The following is a 20,992-nucleotide window of genomic DNA, read 5'->3' as shown; positions in this document are numbered from 1 at the left end:
GTTATTATGTTCTCAGCTATTTGTCTCCTACTCTTTTTTCCAGCTACCTATGCTTCCAAGTTTATCCTCCTTGTTGATTGTAACTTTGCTTCTTCTGTTAAATGATTATTTATTATTTATTGTTAAAGTTCCTCCCTGTTTTGTGTAAACCGATTTGATATGGTTATTACCATGAAGGTCGGTATAGAAAAATGTTAAATAAATAAATAAATACATCCCAGGAGTCTGGACTGATCCGGGTATGTACAAGGAAAAGAAAACTGGTTCTTACCTGATAATTTTCGTTCCTGTAGTACCACGGATCAGTCCAGAGTCCCGCCGATTTTGGCACTTGAAGGTAATGGAGAGTCTGCGCTATTTTTCAATCTTTGTTTTCTTTTATCGGCAAATCAATCAAGTTTTTTTCCGAGTAGCACGGGTTCTGTACCCATTTGGGGGTTAATGAGCCAGTTTAAGATTGACAGGTTACTGATTATAGTTAGTTTGGGTTTTTGGATCCATTCTGCTTTGATATTAAGTAATACTGCCAGACTGTAGGTGGCACCATCCTAGATAAGGCGGAGTTTGTTGGTAAACTTCTGTCTCCATCTGCTAGAGGCGGGGCAAAACCCAGGAGTCTGGACTGATCTGTGGTACTACAGGAACGAAAATTATCAGGTTAGAACCAGTTTTCTTTTTGGCAGCAATTGTGCCATGGGAGGAGTGGGACCCTCCTCGGGGCCAGCAGCTGACTGGAGAGCTACCTGATCTCAGGGCCCTGTCAGAGAGGCTTCCAGAGGGAGATTTTATTGCGGCAGGCAGGAGAGCTGCATGTGGCAGGAAGCAGGCACCTTCTTGTGAACCTTGCAATTCCCCTTCCCCTTTGTCTCCAGCAATGCAGACCGGGGTTGAGGATCAGGGGAAGGAAGCCCTATAGGTGCCAGATTGTGGGGGCAGTGGTGGGGAGGATTTTTCCACTGATTTCATTTTACTTCTTCACGAGGCCTATTTGACCAGGAAAGGTGTAGGGGGTAAACAGTCCCTGAGTCAGAAAGTACAGTGGAACCCAAAGAGGTCTAAAGTGGTCCCCAGCCAGGAGTTCAGGGGACCTACTCTGCCAATTAGGTCTTAGCCAACCTACTGGGACTGTGGAATTGGATGATTCAGAGGATTTTCAGGATGATCCAGGTGGTGATATAGCAACTAACGACGGGTCAAGGAAAAAGCAGGACTGAACTGGAGAATTTTCTGACCCCGAGGAGATACCAGTTGCGGAGGGGAATGATCCGCAGCTGGTCCTTTTCCACAAAGAGGAGTTGAGACCCCTTATTCCCCATGTCCTGAAGGAACTGGGTATTAAGTTGCAGCAGGAGGAGTTGGATAATGGAGTGGATCCGGTTCTGGATGGCCTTCGAGGACCCCAAAGGCGTTTCCGCTCCCCAAGAAGGTTAAGCTGGTGAACCGGAAGCATTTCTTAAGGTGGACAGGGCGATGTTGAAGTTATATCATTTAACCAAGGATATTTTGCAGCTTTTGGTGCTGCCTAAAGTAGATGCTTCATTTTCGGTGGTCACTAAGAAGACAATCCTTCCGGTTGTGGGGTCGGCCATTCTAAAGGATGCTCAGGACCACAAACTGGAAATCCAGTTGAATAAGATGTTTGAGGTTTTGGCCTTAAGTCTTCAAGCGGTGATCTTTGGTAGTCTGATGCAAAGGACTTGTTTGCGCTGGGTACAGAAAGCCCAGGAGAAGGCTGTGAGTTCCTCTGACAGTTCTAAGCAGGCGGCCCAGTTAGAAGCTGGGGTCACATGTGGCCAACATGCTATATGATTTGATCTGGACTTCAGCTAGGAGTATGGTATTAGCAATGAATACAAGTCCTCAGCTCTGTAGTCTTGCCTTTAAAGGAATGCTGCTATATGGAGAGAATCTGGAGCAGTTAATGAAGCAGTTGAGGGAGTCAAAGGGAAACAAGCTGCCAGAATATGAGTGGCAGGAAGACTTTTCCTGCTTGCTCCTGTTTCCGGGGTATAAGACGTTTTCTCCCAACAAGAGTTCTTTGACATTGCAGAAGCAAGGAATTGGACGGCAGTAGTCCTTTCGGGGTTCCCAAAGACCTTCCAGAGATGATGCCGGTCAGGGTACCAGAGGTTGTAAGTCCTCTCAATGAAGCCAGTTCAGTCCACATTCTCGAGGAAATGGTTGGGGGACACCTGACACGATTTTTGAGGTGATAAGAGACAGCTATGTTTTAGAATGTTTTCATCCCAAACCAGAAGCCTTCATGGAGTCTCATTTCAAGTACCGCAGCAAACGAGTCAGTCCTGGATTTGTTGCTTCGCCTTCAGAGGTTAGGAGCAATCATTCTGATACCGGCAAAGGAGCAGGGTCGAGGGAAGTACTCAATTTACTTTGTGGTTCCCAAGAAGGAGGGACATTTTGGCCCATCCTCAACCTGAAGACAGTCAATGCAGTGCTGCAGCTTCTGCACTTTTTGTATGGAGGCGTTGAGAACAGTGATAGTGGAGGTTTGTAGGGAAAATTTATAGCCTCGTTGGATTTAATGGAGGCTTACCTACATATCCACATATGCATGGAACATTGGCGATTTCTTCGCTTTATGGTGTTGGGGCAGCATTTCCAGTTTTGGGCCCTACCTTTTGAGTTAGCAACGGCTCTGTGGACTTTCATGAAGATGATGGTAGTGGTGGCGGCTGTGCTGCAAAAGGAAAGGGGTTCTGGTTTACCCTTATCTGAATGACTGACTTATCTGGACAAAGTTGGAAGTAGAATGTTGCCAGTCTGTTCAAAGGATGCTAGAGATGTTTCATTCACTGGGTTGGATTGTGAATTTAACAGTCATCTCACTCCAAGCCAGTCATTGGAGTACACGTTGCCTAGTCACAGTCGACTGGGCAAGGTGTTTCTTACCTCAGAGTATTCTGAAGTTGCAGTCACAGGTGACCCGATAGTTACATATGCCAGTGACCCGGGCCTGGGATTACCTGCAGATTCTGGGTTCTATGGCATCTACGCTAGATTTATTGCCATGGGCCTTTCCTCACATGTGTCCGCTTCAGAGGGTGCTTCTGGCCCATTGGACTTCGTTGTCGGAGGAGTTTCTTTGGCCCTTAACTGCGGCAGGGAGCCTTCATATCCAATATCATGGTGGCTGTCGTGATCCAGTTTGGAGAAGGGGGTGGATCTGGAGGTTCCAGATTGGGTAGTGGTGATCACGGATTCCAGCCTCAGAGCAGACTGTCAAGGATGGATGGCCCAAGGGCAGTGGTCACTAGTAGAAGTGACCTGGTCTATCAATCGTTCGGAAACTAGGGCAGTTCGCAAAGTGTTGCGGGTGTTCCTTCTTCAGGTTCGGGGGCGAATGGTGAGAATGTTCTCAGACAATGCAATAGTGGTGGCACATGTCAATTGTCAAGGCGGGACAAAGACTTAGGCGTGGCTGTGGAGGCCCAGGAATTTTGTCTGGGCGGAGCAGTACCTACAAGGGATTGTGGCATCTCGTGTTGCAGGAGTGGACAATGTACAGATGGATTATCTCAGCAGGCAGCAGTTGGACCCAGGGGAATGGGAGTTGTTGATGGAGGCCTTGGATTTCATCTGGGCCAGATGGAGCAATCCCCAACTGGATTTGATGGCATCGCTGCAAGCAATGCCAAAGCAGGAGATTGTAAGGAGCCGAAGAGATCAACCCTCTGGTTCTTCCGGACCAATAGGGATTCTTCTGTTCTTGTTTCCTCCATGGCCTCTTGCAGGTCAAATCTTACGGCGCATAGAGGCAACAGCCAGGCAAGGTGGTGTTGGTTGGCGCCAGAGTGGCCATGGCATCCGTGGTTTGCGGGATCCTGATTCATCTCACCATGGATGGGGCCCATCAGGTTGTGACTCATCTTTAAGGTCTGCTCAGACAAGGATCTTTATTTATTTATTTGTGTGTGTTTATATACCGAAGTTTGGTAGAAGCCTTCACTCCAGTTTACAAATATAACAGCTTCTTACAATGAATGTTATAGCAATTAAAACATATACACCGTGTTAACATTTAACTTTACTAATGGTAACATGGTGATATTTCGCTTTACTAATGGTAGGATGGTCATATTTAACTTTACTAACTGGCAGGGTAACTATTGGTTACTGTTAATGGTAATATTTATTTGTCCGAATTTTTTTTGGTGCAGAGGTTTCTTATCTTGACTAAGGTTATTGAGGCTTTTGTTAACCAATGCCTTCTTTGTAAGTTTGTTGAAATAGCCATGTTTTAAGTTGTTTTTTGAATAATTTCGTGTCACTTTGTAACCTTAGGTTTTCAGGTAAAGAGTTCCATAGGCGAGGTCCGGCTATTGAAGCTGCTCTTTCTCTAATTGTAGTGAGACTAGTAGTTGTTACTGATGGGATGGCGAGCAGGGCCTTATTAGCTGATCTGGTGTTGCGTTGTGGGATATGTTTTTGGAATATAGTATTTAGACATTCTTTTTCACTGTTATTTATGTTTTTGTGTATTATGGAAAGTAATTTGTATTCTATATGTTTCTCTATGGGCAGCCAATGTAGTTCCTTTAGTACTGGGGTGATGTGTTCTGCTCTTTTGTGGTTGGTGAGTATGCTCGTTGTAGCGTTCTGTAGTAGCTGAAGAGGGCGTGTGGTTGATTTGGGTAGTCCTATTAGTAGTGAGCTGCAGTAGGGATTGAAGAATGGTTCTGAATTCAGGTTGGTTTAGGAGTGGTTTTAGTCTTTTAAGTATTGAGAGCTTGTAGAATCCTTCTTTGGTTTTCATGGCTATGTGTTTTTTGAAGCTCAGTTCAGGGTCGAGCCAAATCCCCAGGTCTTTTACATTTTCACTTAGATTGATCGTGGTGTTGTCTATTTGTATTGAGTTCTTGGGTTGGTTAAGTTGGCTTTTTCTTTCAAGCAGTATACATTCGGTCTTGTCCATGTTAAGGCATAAATTCATTTGATTTAGAGTATTTTTTATTGTTGTGAGATGGGTGGCGGCTAGTTTGAGAGCATTTTCAACGGTATTAGTTATGTGGATGAGTATTTGAATGTCATCTGCATATAGATAGTAAGTAATGCTGAGGCTTGAAAGTAGTTGGAATAAGGGGAGTATGTAGATGTTGAATAGTGTGGCAGATAGGGCAGAGCCCTGTGACACTCCGGTTTCAAGAGGAATTAGTTCTGAGATGGAGTTGTTAATGTTTACCTGAAATGATCTGTTTAGAAGGAAGGAGTTGAACCAGTTTAAAGTTTTTCCAGTTAGCCCAATTTCAGGTAGTCTGTGGAGAAGTGTTTGATGGTCGACCGTATCGAAGGCTGGGGAAAGGTCTAGTAGTATGAGGATGTATTGTGTCCTTTGTTGAAACCTTTTAGTATTGTGTTGGATAGTTTGAGAAATAGTGTTTCTGTGCTGTGATATTTCCGGAATCCATGTTATGTGGGAGTATAGAATGTTGTTTAGATCTAAGTGTTCATTCAATTGTTTCAGGACCACCTTTTCGGTTAGTTTGGCCAGGAATGATAACTTTGAGATGGGGCGGAAGTTATTGAGCTCAGTGGGGTCCATGTTCTTTTTTTTTTATTATAATGGGTTTGATTGATGCCATTTTAAGGGTGTCTGGAAGATCGCCTTCTTCGAGAGATTTGTTAATGATTGATGTGATGATTGGGGCGATGGTGTGGGATAGCTCTTTTAGGGTTTGTGTTGGTATTTTATCGAGATTGTGGTTCGCTGGGTTGAGGGTTCTGATTATATTCTCAGTTTCGATGGATGATCTGGTTTCAAATGATGACCATGGTGTTATGTTCTTGTTGCTTAGTTGTATGTTTTGGTTGGGGGTTTTGATTGTTTTCGGTAATTTTACTAATTTTGTTTTTGAAGAAAATTGCTAGATCTTGGCTTAGATTTTTGTTTGAATGTGTGTTAGTGGTGGTGTTGACTGAGGTAAGGTTTTTTACTATGTTGAACAGAGTTTTTGGGTTGTTTGCGTGGTTTTGGATTCTTTTGCTGTAGTCTCTTTTGGCATTGTTTATCAAGATTTTGTTGCATGCTAGGTTGGTTCGATATCTGGCTAGTGTCAGGGGACATTTGTTTTTGCGCCATTCTTTTTCTTTTTTTCTTAGTGTTGATTTGGCGTTTCTTAGATCTTTATTGAACCGTGGGTTATCATTTTTTCTTTTATTATCAATCTTTTTTGTTCTTTCCGGGTCTATATTATTGGTGATTTCCGTGGTAATTTGTTGCCATGATTGTGTGGTGGTGTTTATGCTGGTTAGGTCTGTGTTCTTTAGTTGTTTTCCAAGTTCTTGTTGAAGTGGTTCTAGGGGGAATGGAGGTCTCTATTTGAAGGAGTATGGTTTGTTAGGTTCCTGGTTAATGCTGGATACAACTTTTGTCTTGCAGTTTTTGAAGTGGTGGTCAGACCATGGGACAGGCGAGCAATTTACTGTGGGGTTTGTTAGGAATTTATCATTAGTGAATATTAAGTCTAATGTGTGGCCTGCTTTGTGTGTTGGTTTGTTTACTATTTGTGTGAAGCGCGGTTAGGATATCTGTCAGGGTTTGGGTGGGGTGGGATGGAGGGGTTTTATCGGTGTGGAGATTAAAGTCTCCAAGTATGATTGTCGGTTTCTTGTTTTTGATGGTAGAAGTGAGGAACTCGATTAATGGAGAGATGTTCTCAAGTAGTTTGGAGGGACAGTAGATCAGGAATATTTGGAGTTTTTTAGAATCAAATAGGGCTATTTCATATTGTTTGGGAAGAGAGTTAGGTATTAGTTTCATAGCAAGACTTTTTTTTTTTTACTATTAGCATTTTTCCTCCGGTTTATCCTAGGAATTGAGAATGTCGTAAGCGCTATTGGCTAATTGGTTTGTTATTACATTGTCTGTATTTTTTAGTCATGTTTCAGTTATCGCAATGAATTCAGGTTTTTGATCTTGAAGCATGTCTGTGATTAGCATGATGTTTTTAGTGATGGTTTGAGCGTTTGAGTATGAAGGTGAGGCATATCAAGTATTTTAGAGAGTCATTGATGGTTTTATTTATCAGGTTTTGTTGCTCATTAATGGGAGTTTTGAGGTCTCGTGGATCATCATTTTGTTGAGTAGTTGCATGTTGTCTGCCTGCGCTGTCTTGGGTTTGGCTTAGTTTACTATGTTAGGTTTGTATTTGAGGTGCGGTTCTGAGGGTTAGGTTGTCTGATCGGGCTCCTTAGGTGTTCTAAGGTCTGCACGCAAGGCCTGCGGCCTTGGCTCGTCGAGGTGTGGGTTTCTCCTCTGTGGGGGAGGGTGTTTGCCGTGGATCCCAGGGTTGTTGGATGCCTGTGAGAGGTGATGCTGGGTTCTGCAGGACTCGTGATCCCAATGGGTCAGTGCCGGTTGCGGAGAGCGTGTGTTGCATTTGGGCAGAACTGAAGTGAGATTCAGGAGATGTTTCAAATGGTGATGTAGGTCAGGAGGGGTTTCAGGAGATCTGTAAGAGGAGGTGGTAGCTTGGAGGGCGACTCAATGGGGCGCTCTAAGGGGCAGGCCCTTGGTCACGCTCCTTAGGCTCGCTACGCCAGAGGCCTGCGCTTGGCCTTATGGGCGTCTCGGTGCCCTGCTGACGTCACTGGGGGGCGTGCCTTACTGCTGTGATGGGAGGGCTGCTGCTCTGATGTTTCCCTCGTCTCACCAAGGGCTCTGGCAGCTGGTGGTTGGCGTCTGCGAGGGTCGCTGGCTGTGGGCGTTCGGTGAGGAAATGGCGCTGGGCAGAGGCCCACACTTGGCCTTATGGACGTCTCTGCGCCCTGCTGACATCACTGGGGGCGTGCCTTACCGCCACGATGGGAGGGCTGCTGCTCTGATGTTTCCCTTGTCTCGCCGAGGGCTCTGGCAGCCGGTAAGTGGCGTCGGCGAGGGTCACTGGCGGGGAAGCGGCTGTGATCATCTGGCGAGGATCTATCTTTTTGGATCAGGTGGATGTCTTTTGTCTCACGGCTTGACTTTTGAGAGGAGACATTTAAGATCAAAAGTGTACTCTGAGTCTGTTATTACTACATTGTTTCAGGCTCGGAGACCTGACACGTCGCTAGGTTATGTCAGGGTGTGGAGAGTGATTTGTCTATAATTCGCTTTGAGTATAGATGGCAGCCGTGGGATGCCTTCGGGGAAAAGTTGCAAAGAAGGTTGATGTCGTCTCACCCGGATATCATATGATTTCTCAAGGGAGCCAAGCATCTGCGACCCCTGATGCGGAGGATATGTCCTTCTGGGAACTTAAACTTGATGTTGTGAGATCTTTGTGGTCCATTGTTTAAGCCTCTGCGGAAGGCTTCATTGAAGGACCTTGCTTTGAAAGCTGTGTTTCTTATAGCAGAAGGATTTCAGAGCTTTAGGCTTTGTCCTGTAGAGAACCATTTCTGCGGATTTCAGAATATGTTGTGTATCTGTGATGGTACCCTCGTTTTTGCCAAATACTCTTTTGTCTTTTCACCTCAACCAGACAGTAGAGCTTCCAGCTTTCCTGAGTTTGGCTGGGGAGGTGCAGCACACGAGGAAACTACACTTTCTGGATGTTTGTTGGACTCTGTTGCGATATCTTAAGGTCACTAATGGTTTCCGACAGTCAGATCATCTTTGTCTTGTTCAGAGATGCAAAGAAAGTAACTAAGGCTTCTAAAGCCACTATTATTGCTCATTGTTTGAAGGAGACTATTTTTTTCAACCTATCTCTGTAAGGATCGGACAGTCCCAGATGGGTTGCAGGCAACCTTCTGGGCGGAGTGTCAGTTGGTGTCACCACAGGAGATTTGTAGAGCAGCCACTTGGTCGTTGCTTTATACTTTCACCAAGCATTACCATTTAAATGTGCGGGCGCCAGAGGAGGTGAATTTAGGTAAGAGTGTTCTACGTGTAGGTCTTTCAGGTTCACGCCCGCTTGTCTGGAGTGATTTGGGGTATGAACAGGAAAGGAAAATCGGTTCTTACTTGTTGTTTTTCGTTCCTGAAATACCACAGATCAGTCCAGAGGCCCATCCCCTGGATTCCAAAAGACTGTATTGTTGGAGTTAGTTCCTTAGAGCAGAGATTAGTTTTGTATATAGTTGGAACCTTGGACTAAAAGGAGTTTTTTTTTCTGTGTCCTTGGATGTGAGGGCTCCAACCTTGGGATTCCATGTTCGCCCTAGGAGGGGAAGTTGTTACTTGAGTTGATCTGACTCTACATTGTCTTGGGTACAAGTCATTACTGAGCGACTGCAGTTGGCACTCTTGGTTAAATAGCAATGCCTGAAAAGCTTTTTAGTTCTCTGCCTCCATCTGCTGGTAGGGATGCAAAACCCACTTGTCTGGACTGATCTGTGGTATTTCAGGAATGAAAATTAGCAGGTAACAACCAATTTTCTTTTACCTGGGAATACCTTAGTATTTATTTAAAACTTCTTATAAGCAGCTTCAAACAATTGAACTATAAAACATACTCAGCATTTACAGAAATGTCGGAGAAAGAACAAAGTGCCAAGAGTCCGTTTCTCCTGACTCACAGCCAGAAACAATTTTCTTTTATCCTGTGTTGCTTTTGTTAAATCTGGAAAAATCCAGATCCATTGCCCCATAAATTTCTAACTATCCTTTCTAAAATCCAGATGCATAACCCTGTCAAGATCTTGATAGGAAGGAGGAGAGGAATAGACAAGATCTGGGGTCGAGTTAATTTGACGCTATTACTTATTTACTTCAGGTTTGGAAGCCCGCCAAGACGAGAGCAGAACTGGTCCAGTGAAAAGCCGAACCGACCTCCCCCACGGTATCAGGTCCCCAGCAGCGAGCTGCCCCCACGCGCCTTCAATAGCAGGAACTCCAGTGGATCTGGGAGATCGTCACAGCCCAGCAGCTTCCAAAAGTCAGGAGGCTACAAAGAGAACCGGCCCAACTACCGAACCTCGGAACCCTCCGAGCGCTTAAAGTCAGAACATGGCTACCATCGGACATGGAGCAGCGAGCAGAACGTGGCAAGGGAGCCATCTCCAGAGCCAGACGCTCTGCCTGCCAGTCAGAATAGCCCTGCCAAGAAAGACGAGATCACTCTTGAAAGTCAAACGGCAACTGTAGTGGACACTGTACAACCACCACCACCACAAGACAGGCCGGTGGAAAAGAAATCCTATTCCCGAGTGAGGAGAAGTAGGATCAAAGGCGGTGATGTAGCAAAACCACCTGAGGAAGCACCACCAGTTGAGACACCACCCCCTGTGCCGCAGAAACAGGTTCAGGTGGTGCCACCACCCCCGGCTGTGAAGAGTGGTGGATGGGAGGTGCCTGCAGATCACAGCATAGGCACACTGGAACAAGAAATAGCGGAACTGAGTGTCAGTGAGCAAAACTGGAGCCCTCCTGCAGGGCAGCCCCAGTTTATCCAGCCTCGAGAGCTGCAGGGTAGGCTGAAACTTGTACATGTACAGCGGTGTGGGGGGGGGGGGGGAATGGGCAGAGAGGAAGCCCTGCATCACCATCCCTCGGGTGGTATTTACTGTACCCTGTAAAGCCACCTCCACTTCTCTGCCACCACTCAAGTGCGCATGTCTGCAGGCTGTTTGGGGGCCTTGCTGGCCATTCCCAAAGATTTGCAGCTGTGAGATTGCTTTGGGCTGGCCATGCTACCTTATTCAGCCTCTGTTTGAACATATATATACTGGTGTAGTTACCCCTCAGGTTAGAAACGTTTCTGTCTTATGTCATGTGCTGAACAGAATGATTTGCAAACCCAGTTGTTTGAGCCTCTTGATTCTGTGAATGTGTGTGCACACTTGGAGTGCTTTAATCTTGACTAAATCGCTCACTATAAGATTTTTGGCCAACAGAAGGCAAACTCTTAACCTCTCTGAAAGTTCTGGTGTCCAGTGGTCTTTGGTGTTTCAGTTTTTGGTCAGTAAATTGATTTGTGTTGTAATTAATGCTGTGCTGTGTTGCAGGGATCCCGAATCATATGCACATGGGAGGTGTGCCACCACGGTTTAACCGCCTGGAGGAGATGGTATGTACACTGCACTATGTTCACTGCTTATAAAGCTCTGCTTGTCTACGCAATGCTCCAAAGAGTATAAACTCACAAGTGAGCAGTGAGAGCTGAATGTGAAGTATGTACTTGTTCTAGTCATCACAAGTTCTTAAAAAGTAGTAGTAATTTGTTTTCATAGAAACATAGAAATGACGGCAGAAGAAGACCAAACGGCCCATCCAGTCTGCCCAGCAAGCTTCACACATTTTTTTTTTCTCATACTTATCTGTTTCTCTTAGCTCTTTGGTCTATTTCCCTTCCACCCCCACCATTGATGTAGAGAGCAGTGATGGAGCTGCATCCAAGTGAAATATCAAGCTTGATTAGTTAGGGGTAGTAGGGGAAGTAACCGCCACAATAAGCAAGCTACACCCATGCTTATTTGTTTTACCCAGACTATGTTATTCAGCCCTTATTGGTTGTTTTTCTTCTCCCCTGCCATTGAAGCAGAGAGCTGTGCTGGTTATGCGTGAAGTATCAGTTTTTTCTTCTCCCCTGCCGTTGAAGCAGAGAGCTGTGCTGGTTATGCGTGAAGTATCAGTTTTTCTTCTCCCCTGCCGTTGAAGCAGAGAGCTGTGCTGGTTATGCGTGAAGTATCAGTTTTTCTTCTCCCCTGCCGTTGAAGCAGAGAGCTATGCTGGATATGCGTGAAGTATCAGTTTTTCTTATCCCTTGCCGTTGAAGCAGAGAGCTGTGCTGGTTATGCGTGAAGTATCAGTTTTTCTTCTCCCCTGCCGTTGAAGCAGAGAGCTGTGCTGGTTATGCGTGAAGTATCAGTTTTTCTTCTCCCCTGCCGTTGAAGCAGAGAGCTGTGCTGGTTATGCGTGAAGTATCAGTTTTTCTTCTCCCCTGCCGTTGAAGCAGAGAGCTGTGCTGGTTATGCGTGAAGTATCAGTTTTTCTTCTCCCCTGCCGTTGAAGCAGAGAGCTATGCTGGTTATGCGTGAAGTATCAGTTTTTCTTCTCCCCTGCCGTTGAAGCAGAGAGCTATGCTGGATATGCGTGAAGTATCAGTTTTTCTTCTCCCCTGCCGTTGAAGCAGAGAAACGGTACTACTGAAAACGGTTGAAGCTGTTTTCAGTAGTACAAATCAGAGAGTACTCGCAGGTAAGGTTAAGGACTTTAATCATTCACTCTCTGATTGAGCTCACAGGCAAGGTTAAGGATCTTAATTTTTCAATCTCTAGTGGGATCACTCACAGACAAGATTATGGACTTCGGACATAAGATGGAGCAAGGGAACACACTGCCAAGCCCAGATCGCCACCCGGGAATCCTCCAGGAGAGAAAATTTAAGACCCAAAAAATGTTTTTCTAAATTTGTGCAAAAGCACACAGCAATGTGATCTGTTGATTTGTAGCTATGGTGTGTTATGGGCCCATACGTGTATGTGTTTGTGGTATTGTGCAGATTACTGTGGAAGGTTTCTCATGGTAACAGTTTGTTCCTGTTCATACCCAGATCAGCCCAGATCAGGTTTCTGCCTCCCTACCAGCAGGTGGAGGCAGAGAACAAAACTTTGAGGCACTGCTGCATATCCGAGAGTGCAACCTGCAGCCCCTCAGTATCTCTCTGTCTCTGGGAGATGGTAGAGGTGCAAACCTGCAGTCTGATAGTATAAAAATCTAAATAAATAAATAAAATAGTTTTAGAAAATCTAATAATAAGATTAGTTTAGTGTTACAGATAGAAGACGGAGCTCCCAGAGGTGTTAGGTTACTTCATCGGCCATCCCTCTAGTTCCCTGTACGTACCTGGATCAGTGCAGACAGTGGGTTATGTCCCCAATCCAGCAGATGGAGTCAGACCAAGCTTTGAGGGGGCGTCACCATATATACCACTACCCCCTCTGCAGGAGTTCAGTATCTTCTGACTCCAGCAGATGCGAGTAGGGTACCCTGGGGTTCCCCCATCGGAATAGGTTTTCTCTGTGCCTTTTTACCTTGTTTATTTCTCTTGGCTTCTGCCTATTGTTGTTCTTTGGATCAAGTTTTGTAGTTTAAAAAAAAAAAAAAAAAGTTTGTCAATTTGTGGGGAGGTGTGTCTTTGCATCCTTGCTTACCCTCTGTGTCTTTCCTCTTATCTGGACTTCGTTTTGGCCTGGGTAAGTTTGTTTTTTTGTTCTGTGCCTTTCCTTTGCAGCTCCCCAACCTCCTGTGCATCGCAGTTGCCGGTGGTGCCGGCATCTCCGCGCTGATTTCTCTGCCGGCGGCCATCTTGCAGCTCCTCGGGGGCTGCTATGGCAGGCAGGAAGGACATCGTTGACGGGTTGTGAGGCCAGGAGGGCTCCCCCGCAGCACTTTGGTTTTCTCCGGCGGGTAGCGCAGGCCGACCTCGGCCCCCCCGCGGCGCCGTCTCTCTCTCTCTCGCGCGGCCCCCCCCGAGGCTCATTTAATTATTTAATCTTCTCTTCGCTGCCGTTTCTCCCTGCCACGCGATCCCAATGCCGCGGCCGTCTCGCTGCTCGGCCTGTGGCGAGCCGGGGTCTCGCATTTCTCGGGAGGGCATCTGCGCTCGGTGCCTTCCCTCGCCGATTTTGCCTTCCTTCCTAGTTTGCCCGGGCAGCATGGGCCGGCCCCTCCCCCATTCCTGGCGGGAACGGCGGCCATTTTACACACCCAGCGCCCTGAGGGGACTCAGGGAGCGCTGGAGGATAGGGAGGCTGTTGCGGTTTCGCCCCCGACCCTGGTACCGGAACCGGGCCTGCAGGGACAGGGTACCACGGCCTCTCCTCCGTCCGGAGCCCCCTCGGGCAGACCGGGCTTTTCTCCAGAATTTATTCTGCTTATGCACACGGCATATTTGCAGGGGCTGGACACGCCTGCGGAACCTCCCCCGGCTAAGGTACCTCGCACGTTGACTTCTTCACCGGCCCCCCCCCCCCCGTCTTGACGGGAGTGGGGGCCCCCAACCCCCCCGTTAGGGTCCGGCCTCCCCCAGGACCAGTGGGAGCGGCGACCGGATCAGCGGCGCCCGACCCTGATGTTACGGACTTGGGCCTAGCGGACTCCACGCCGGAGGGGGAAGATCCGCGCATGCTGCGTCTCTTCCAGAGGGACGAACTGGATGACCTGATCCCGCTGATTATTCAGGAGTTGGACCTGGACCCTCCACTGGAACCGCCCGCGCCGGTAGCGCCCGCGGTTGTCACATCGTCGAAGAAGGGGGATCCGGTCCTGGCGGCTCTTCGTCCGAGGGCCCGGACTTTTCCCATCCACGAATCTTTCCTCCAGCTTCTCACTAGGGAGTGGGACACCCCGGAGGCTTCCCTGAAGGTCGGACGTACCATGGAAAAGCTATATCCTCTGCCTGAAGATTTCCTGGATCTCATAAAGGTGCCAAAGGTGGACTCCACAGTGTCGGCAGTCACGAAGAGGACAACGATCCCAGTGACGGGAGGAGTGGCTCTGCGGGACATGCAGGATCGCAAGTTGGAAGTGTTCCTTAAAAGGGTCTTTGAGGTCTCCGCGCTGGGGATGCGAGCAGCGATGTGCAGTTCCCTTGCCCAGCGGGCAAGCCTCCTCTGGGTACAACAACTTCTCACGTCCCAGGCCCTGCCTCCCGAGGAGGCCGCCCAGGCGGATAGACTGGAGGCGGCGGTTGCGTACGGGGCGGATGCCTCGTACGACCTGTTCAGGGTACTGGCACGATCCATGGCTTCGGTTGTGGCGGCTCGGCGTTTGCTGTGGCTTCGCAATTGGGCGGCGGATACGTCCTCCAAGTCGAGTCTAGGTTCCCTGCCTTTCAGGGGTAAGTTCCTCTTCGGGGAGGATTTGGATCAGATCATCAAGTCCCTGGGGGAAAATGCGGTGCATCGGCTGCCAGAGGACAGATTTCGGTCTTCTAGGGTGTTTTCATCATCTCGGACCAGAGCCAGGGCACAACGCCGCTACAGGAACTACAGACCGACGGGCTCCAGATCCTCCGTTCCCAGGTCTCAGCCCTGGTCGCGCTCCTTTCGCGGGCGCTGGCCCGCGCGCCCTACCCCCGGGGCGGGACACCCCGCTCCCAAGTCCTCGCAATGATGTCAGGCTCGCCCACTCCGCCGTCCCCAGGATTGGGGGCCGGCTGGCGTGGTTCTACCAGGAGTGGGCGCAAATTACAACAGACCAGTGGGTCTTGGACACCATAGAACACGGCTACGCATTGGAGTTTGTCCGCGCTCCGCAGGGAGGTTCATCTTCTCCCCCTGCGGATCGGGACCCAAGCGCAGGGCGGTGCAGCTGACGCTCGACAGGCTTCAGGAGATCGGCGCTATTGCGCCCGTGCCCTTAGGAGAGGTGGGCTTGGGCCATTATTCCATCTACTTCGTGGTGCCAAAGAAGGACGGCTCCTACCGACCCATCCTGGACCTCAAGGAGGTCAACAAGTCCCTCCGGGTGGTCCGGTTCCGCATGGAAACGCTGCGGTCTGTGATCGCGGCGGTGCATCGGGGGGAGTTTCTCGCCTCCTTGGACCTGACGGAGGCCTACCTACACATCCCCATCCACCAGGAGCATCATCACCTTCTCAGGTTCAAAATCCTGGACCAGCATTTCCAATTCATAGCCCTCCCGTTCGGGTTGGCGACGGCTCCGCGCACTTTCACCAAGATCATGGTGGTGGTGGCGGCTGCCCTGCGGAAGGAGGGCATCCTAGTTCATCCTTATCTGGACGATTGGCTCGTTCGAGCGAAATCTTTCCACCACGGGCAGGCAGCGGTAGCCCGGGTGGTACAGTTCCTGCAGTCCCTGGGATGGGTGGTGAATTTCTCCAAGAGCTCCCTCGTGCCCTCGCAGCGTTTGGATTTTTTGGGGGCGACCTTCGACACCCGTCTGGGCAAGGTTTTTCTACGTATGGACAAAGCGCACTCCTTGCGGGATCACATACGGCGGTTCTCTGCGTTACCAGAACCCACCTCCTGGGACTACCTGCAGCTCCTGGGGGTGATGGGCTCCACCATCGATGTGGTCCCTTGGGCGTTTGCGCACCTCCGGCCCCTACAGAGGGCTCTCCTCTCTCGTTGGAAACCGCTCTCGCAGGACTACCAGGTGATTCTCCCGTTGCCGCAGTTGGCCAGGAACAGCCTGAGCTGGTGGATGGATCCAGCGAGTCTGGCTCGCGGCGTGTCCCTCGAGCTGCCGGATTGGGTGGTGGTCACCACCGATGCCAGTCTTATCGGCTGGGGAGCAGTGTGCGACCGCAGCGCCACGCAGGGGACGTGGTCCGAGGAGGAGTCGAAGTGGTCCATCAATCGCCTGGAGACCAGAGCGGTCAGACTAGCTCTGCGACACTTCCTGCCCCTTCTTCGGAACCGGGAGGTCAGGGTCTTGTCCGACAACGCGACCACCGTGGCCTATATCAACCGCCAAGGCGGCACTCGCAGCCCGCAGGTCGCGCTCGAAGCAGCGATGTTAATGCAGTTGGCAGAGCGACATCTGGTCCGCCTAGCGGCCTCGCACATCGCAGGAGTAGACAACGTCCAGGCGGATTTCCTCAGTCGCCAACTACTGGATCCCGGAGAATGGGCCCTATCCGACGAGGCGATGCAGCTGCTTGTCCATCGGTGGGGGTCCCCCCACCTGGATCTGATGGCGTCCGCTCGAAACACCAAGGCTCCCCGGTTCTTCAGTCGCCGCAGGGAGCGAGGCGCGGAGGGAGTCGATGCCCTGGTGCTTCCATGGCCGTCACACCTTCTTCTCTACGCATTCCCGCCGTGGCTGCTGGTGGGCAGAATACTCCGCCGAATAGAGGCTCATCAGGGGACTGTGATCTTCGTCGCGCCAGAATGGCCCAGGCGTCCCTGGTTTGCAGACCTGCTACAGCTGGTTATCGACGGACCCATCCGGCTGGGACATCCTCCCCATCTCTTGCACCAGGGTCCGGTATTTTTCGATCAGGCAGAACTCTTCTGTCTTGCGGCCTGGCTTTTGAAAGGCGCCGACTCCGACGCCGGGGCTACCAGGAGGCGGTAGTGTCAACGCTGTTGCGCTCACGGAAGACGTCGACGTCGGTGGCCTACGTTCGAGTCTGGAAGGTGTTCGAGTCCTGGTGTTCCAGCCAAAACACGGGACCCACTACGGCTTCTGTTCCTCAGATCCTGCAGTTTCTACAAGCGGGGGTGGACAAGGGGCTCGGGGTGGACAAGGGGCTCGCCTATAATTCCCTGCGGGTTCAGGTGGCCGCCCTTGGCTCGCTCTTGCGCGATGGGGGCTCTCTGCTACAGCACCCGGACATTGTGCGTTTTCTCAAGGGTGTTAAACACTTGCGGCCTCCGTTGCGAGATCCTTGTCCCTCCTGGAGTCTCAACCTCGTCCTTCGCTCCCTGTCGGGACCTCCGTTCGAGCCCCTGCGGAGTACAACGCTTAAGGATCTCACCCTTAAGACAGTTTTTCTGGTGGCAATCTGTTCCGCTCGCCGCATATCGGAACTGCAGGCTCTTTCGTGTAGAGAGCCTTATCTACGTTTCTCCGACTCTGGAGTTTCCATCCGAACCGTTCCATCATTTCTCCCGAAGGTGGTGTCTGCGTTTCACGTGAATCAAACGGTGGAACTGCCGTCCTTCTCTTCGTCTGAGCCGAAGTCTCTCCGTCTCTTGGACGTCAAGCGCACTCTGCGTCTCTATCTGGAGGCTACGAATGATTTCCGGACATCTGACCATCTCTTCGTGCTTTGGTCCGGCCCTAAGAAGGGGGCCCAGGCCTCGAAGATGACCATTGCCAGATGGCTGAAGGCTGGCATTGCAGCTTCCTATATTGGGATGGGGCGGACTCCCCCTCCCGGCATTGTCGCGCACTCTACACGTTCTCAGGCGGCCTCCTGGGCGGAGGCTCGCTCGGTTTCTTCTCAGGAAATCTGTAGAGCAGCCACCTGGAAATCGTTACATACGTTCTCGAGGCACTATCGCCTACATCTCGCCTCTCCAGTCTCTGGGCATTTTGGCGAGCAGGTTCTCCGAGCAGGCCTCACAGGACCCCACCCGATTTAGGGAAGCTTGGGTACATCCCACTGTCTGGACTGATCCAGGTACGTACAGGGAAAAGAAAATTATTACTTACCTGCTAATTTTCGTTCCTGTAGTACCATGGATCAGTCCAGACGCCCACCGCGTCTGGGTTTTCTCAGCCTGCTCGGATCTTCTCTGAGTCTGTCCTTCATGACTCTTTCAGATTCTACTGTTTTTCGCAGCTCCCTACAGGTTGTCTAGCTGCGTTCATTGTTCCCTACCCGTTGGTAGGGTACTTGCAGTTTTGCGTTCGTTATTATAGTTGCACGGCTTCTTGTTGCCGGTTACTTGTAAACTTGATCCAATAAGGGGTTCTGTTTTCTACTCGGGCTTTGATATACTCGATACTGAACTCCTGCAGAGGGGGTAGTGGTATATATGGTGACGCCCCCTCAAAGCTTGGTCTGACTCCATCTGCTGGATTGGGGACATAACCCACTGTCTGGACTGATCCATGGTACTACAGGAACGAAAATTAGCAGGTAAGTAATAATTTTCTTTTGAGCCAAGCGAGAGGGAGGTTGGAAATCCTTGGCCAGACTCGACCCTTGATTCCAGGGTGAGGGAAAGCCAGGGGTCCTGGTTCCCTCGCTTCCTCTGAGGTCTTCTCACCCAGGCCAGCCGGCTCCAGAGCCCTGGAGTGCCAGACACAGGAGAGTATTGCATTCGTTTGCTGTTTCTGTGTAACTCAGGAGGCTGTTTCTTTAAGGGCTGAATTTTAAAAAACAAAAAAAAAACAAAAGCAGTGAGCCCTGTTTATTTTTCTCTATCCGGAGTGCCTGAGGAGGGGCGAGGAGGAAACCTGTGTGGCTGGGGCTGTATTTCAGCACCCAGAGTCAGGACAGCAGCGGCAGCTTTATTTTCTTCTCCTCTGGGTTATTTTTAGCTGCGGGATGCGTCGTGTGTGATGCCGTCTCCTACTAATCATGGGACAACCTCTCGCCTCAATGCGGCCCTTCTCTGCCCTGCCTGTGTCTCTGGAGGCGAGGGATCAGGGGGCAGGCCCTGTGCAGGAGGGAGATGGGTGAAAGAGACAGCGGCCATTCCTGTACATCCTCAGATCATTCCAGACCAGTGGATTTCTGCCTCCCTACCAGCAGATGGAGTCAGAGAACAAAAACTTTGGACACTGCTACATAAGAGAGAGAGCTACCTGCAGTCCCTCAGTATCTCTCTGACTCCAGCAGATGGTAGAGGTGCAAACCTGCAGTCTAGGGTTTAGTTATATAAAAAAAAAAAAAAGTGTAGTTAGTTTTTAGATTAGCTGAGCTGAGATTTTGCTCCCTGAGGTGTTAGGCACCGTTGCGGGCTGGATGTCCAGGGGGTTAGATACCCCTCACTGTGTGTTGCCTGCACCCTGCCAGAGGGCCTGATAACCAGAGGCTTCTGGTTCCCTTGGCCTTCAAAGCTGTTCCCGGTTTACTCTGGACCTGCTGAGGCTAAAGTTTTTATTTAAAAAAGAAAAAAAAAAAGTGATTTCATCAGAACCTAAGAAATTCCTCAGGTAGGCCTCTAGATTTAGTCGGGGTAAGGCCGGGACAGTGGGTACTGCGGCCCGAGGAGGAGACCGGTCAGTGTCTGGGGCGTGTGAGGGTCAGCAGCCCGGGGCTCCAGGTGGCTGCGACATCAGACGTGATCGCTTGCTGAAGGTAGGGGGCTCCCTCTGCTCTTTCAGGGTGCGTGCTGGTTCTTTCTCGCGTCCCGCGGTGTGAATGACGCTTTCGGGGCAGGCATGTGCAGGCCTTGGTCCACAGGCGCTTTGGTCCACCGAGTGCAGTGGCCAAGTGTGGCTTCTTTTCGGCAGGTGCCATTTTCATTGGAGCTCTCCCGCGGTTTTCTGCATGGTGCCAAAATCCAAGATGGCCGCCTGCTGCGCATGTGGCTCGGCAAGGGGAAGGTTGTATTCGTGCTCCTTCTGTGTTAACTGCAGGTCGGGAGAGGAGGGCCCCTCGGGAGGGGTCCACTCAGTTAGGCTAGGCCTCCATTCAGCCAGGCCTCCTGCCTCTGCCTCGGAAGTCGAGGCTTCTGACCTCATGGTGCCGGGGGGGAATTCCCCTCCCCCCCTTCCCCTATGGAGCTGGGTTGCGTGCCTCCGGACGATGCTCTACAGCCTGCACCCCCACAGGGGGTGGCGGAGCAACCTGTGCTGCTTCATCAGGCTTTTTTGGCCAATCAAAGATCCAGAATTAAAAGGACAGCGGAGCGGTCGGCGGACCCATCCAGCGGGGGATCCAAACGTTCTTCTCAGGATCCCCTTGCAGGCCCGGGGCTCTGTCAGGCGAGGGGTGACCCGGCCTCCAGCGGGGACACTATGGGGGCACTGCAAGGTGGTCCCCCAGACACGCAGGAGGCGGACCCGGGATCTGATCCCTCTCCAGACCTGGGAGAGCCTGACACGGATGATCCGGCTTTGGATGGATTCCCAATCCCGGAGGGGGATGACCCTCAAGTTGTCCAGCTGTTCAAGCTGGAGGAGCTGCACTCTTTGATTCCCCAAGTTTTAAAAGAGTTGGGGGTTAAGGTCTCCCAGGAAGAGTTGGATAATGAGGGAGTCAATCCGGTGCTCGATGGTCTGCGAGGACAGACAACCGCCTTTCCTCTGCCCAAGAAGGTCAGGAAGTTGGTGAGAAGGGAGTGGGACCCTCCTGGTTCCGGCTTGAAAGTGGGCCGAGCGATGGCAAAAGTTTATCCCTTCTCTCTGGAAACCTTGGACCTTCTGAAAGTGCCGCAGGTGGATGCGCTGTTTCGGCAGTCACCAAGGAGACAGCAATCCCAGTGGCTGGGGTGGCTGCTTTGAAAGACTTGCAGGACCGCAAACTGGAAATTCAGCTGAAGTTTTTGTTTGAGGTCTCCACTCTGTTGCGACCGTCGCTGCAAGACGTCTCCACTATGCCCACCTTACCTCTTTGGCGACTCCCTCTTTGCCTGTTGGAAGTTTGGCTGCTGCGGCGTCATCTTGCTGTTCCCCTCCAGC

General features: G+C 50.3%; 1 protein-coding gene across 1 annotated transcript in view; it reads left to right on the top strand.

Annotated features, from left to right (window-relative positions):
- CASC3 (CASC3 exon junction complex subunit) overlaps positions 1 to 20,992 on the top strand; it is a 131,969-nt gene that overhangs the window by 52,302 nt on the left and 58,675 nt on the right. Inside the window, exons 7-8 of the mRNA XM_029573781.1 lie at positions 9,717 to 10,411; positions 10,948 to 11,009. Coding sequence (XP_029429641.1) covers positions 9,717 to 10,411; positions 10,948 to 11,009 — 757 coding nt within the window. The remainder of the gene's footprint in view (positions 1 to 9,716; positions 10,412 to 10,947; positions 11,010 to 20,992) is intronic.

The sequence above is a fragment of the Rhinatrema bivittatum genome, chromosome 12 (genome assembly GCF_901001135.1).
Source record: "Rhinatrema bivittatum chromosome 12, aRhiBiv1.1, whole genome shotgun sequence".
NCBI classification, from domain to species: domain Eukaryota; kingdom Metazoa; phylum Chordata; class Amphibia; order Gymnophiona; family Rhinatrematidae; genus Rhinatrema; species Rhinatrema bivittatum.
This window is presented reverse-complemented; position numbering and strand designations above follow the sequence as displayed.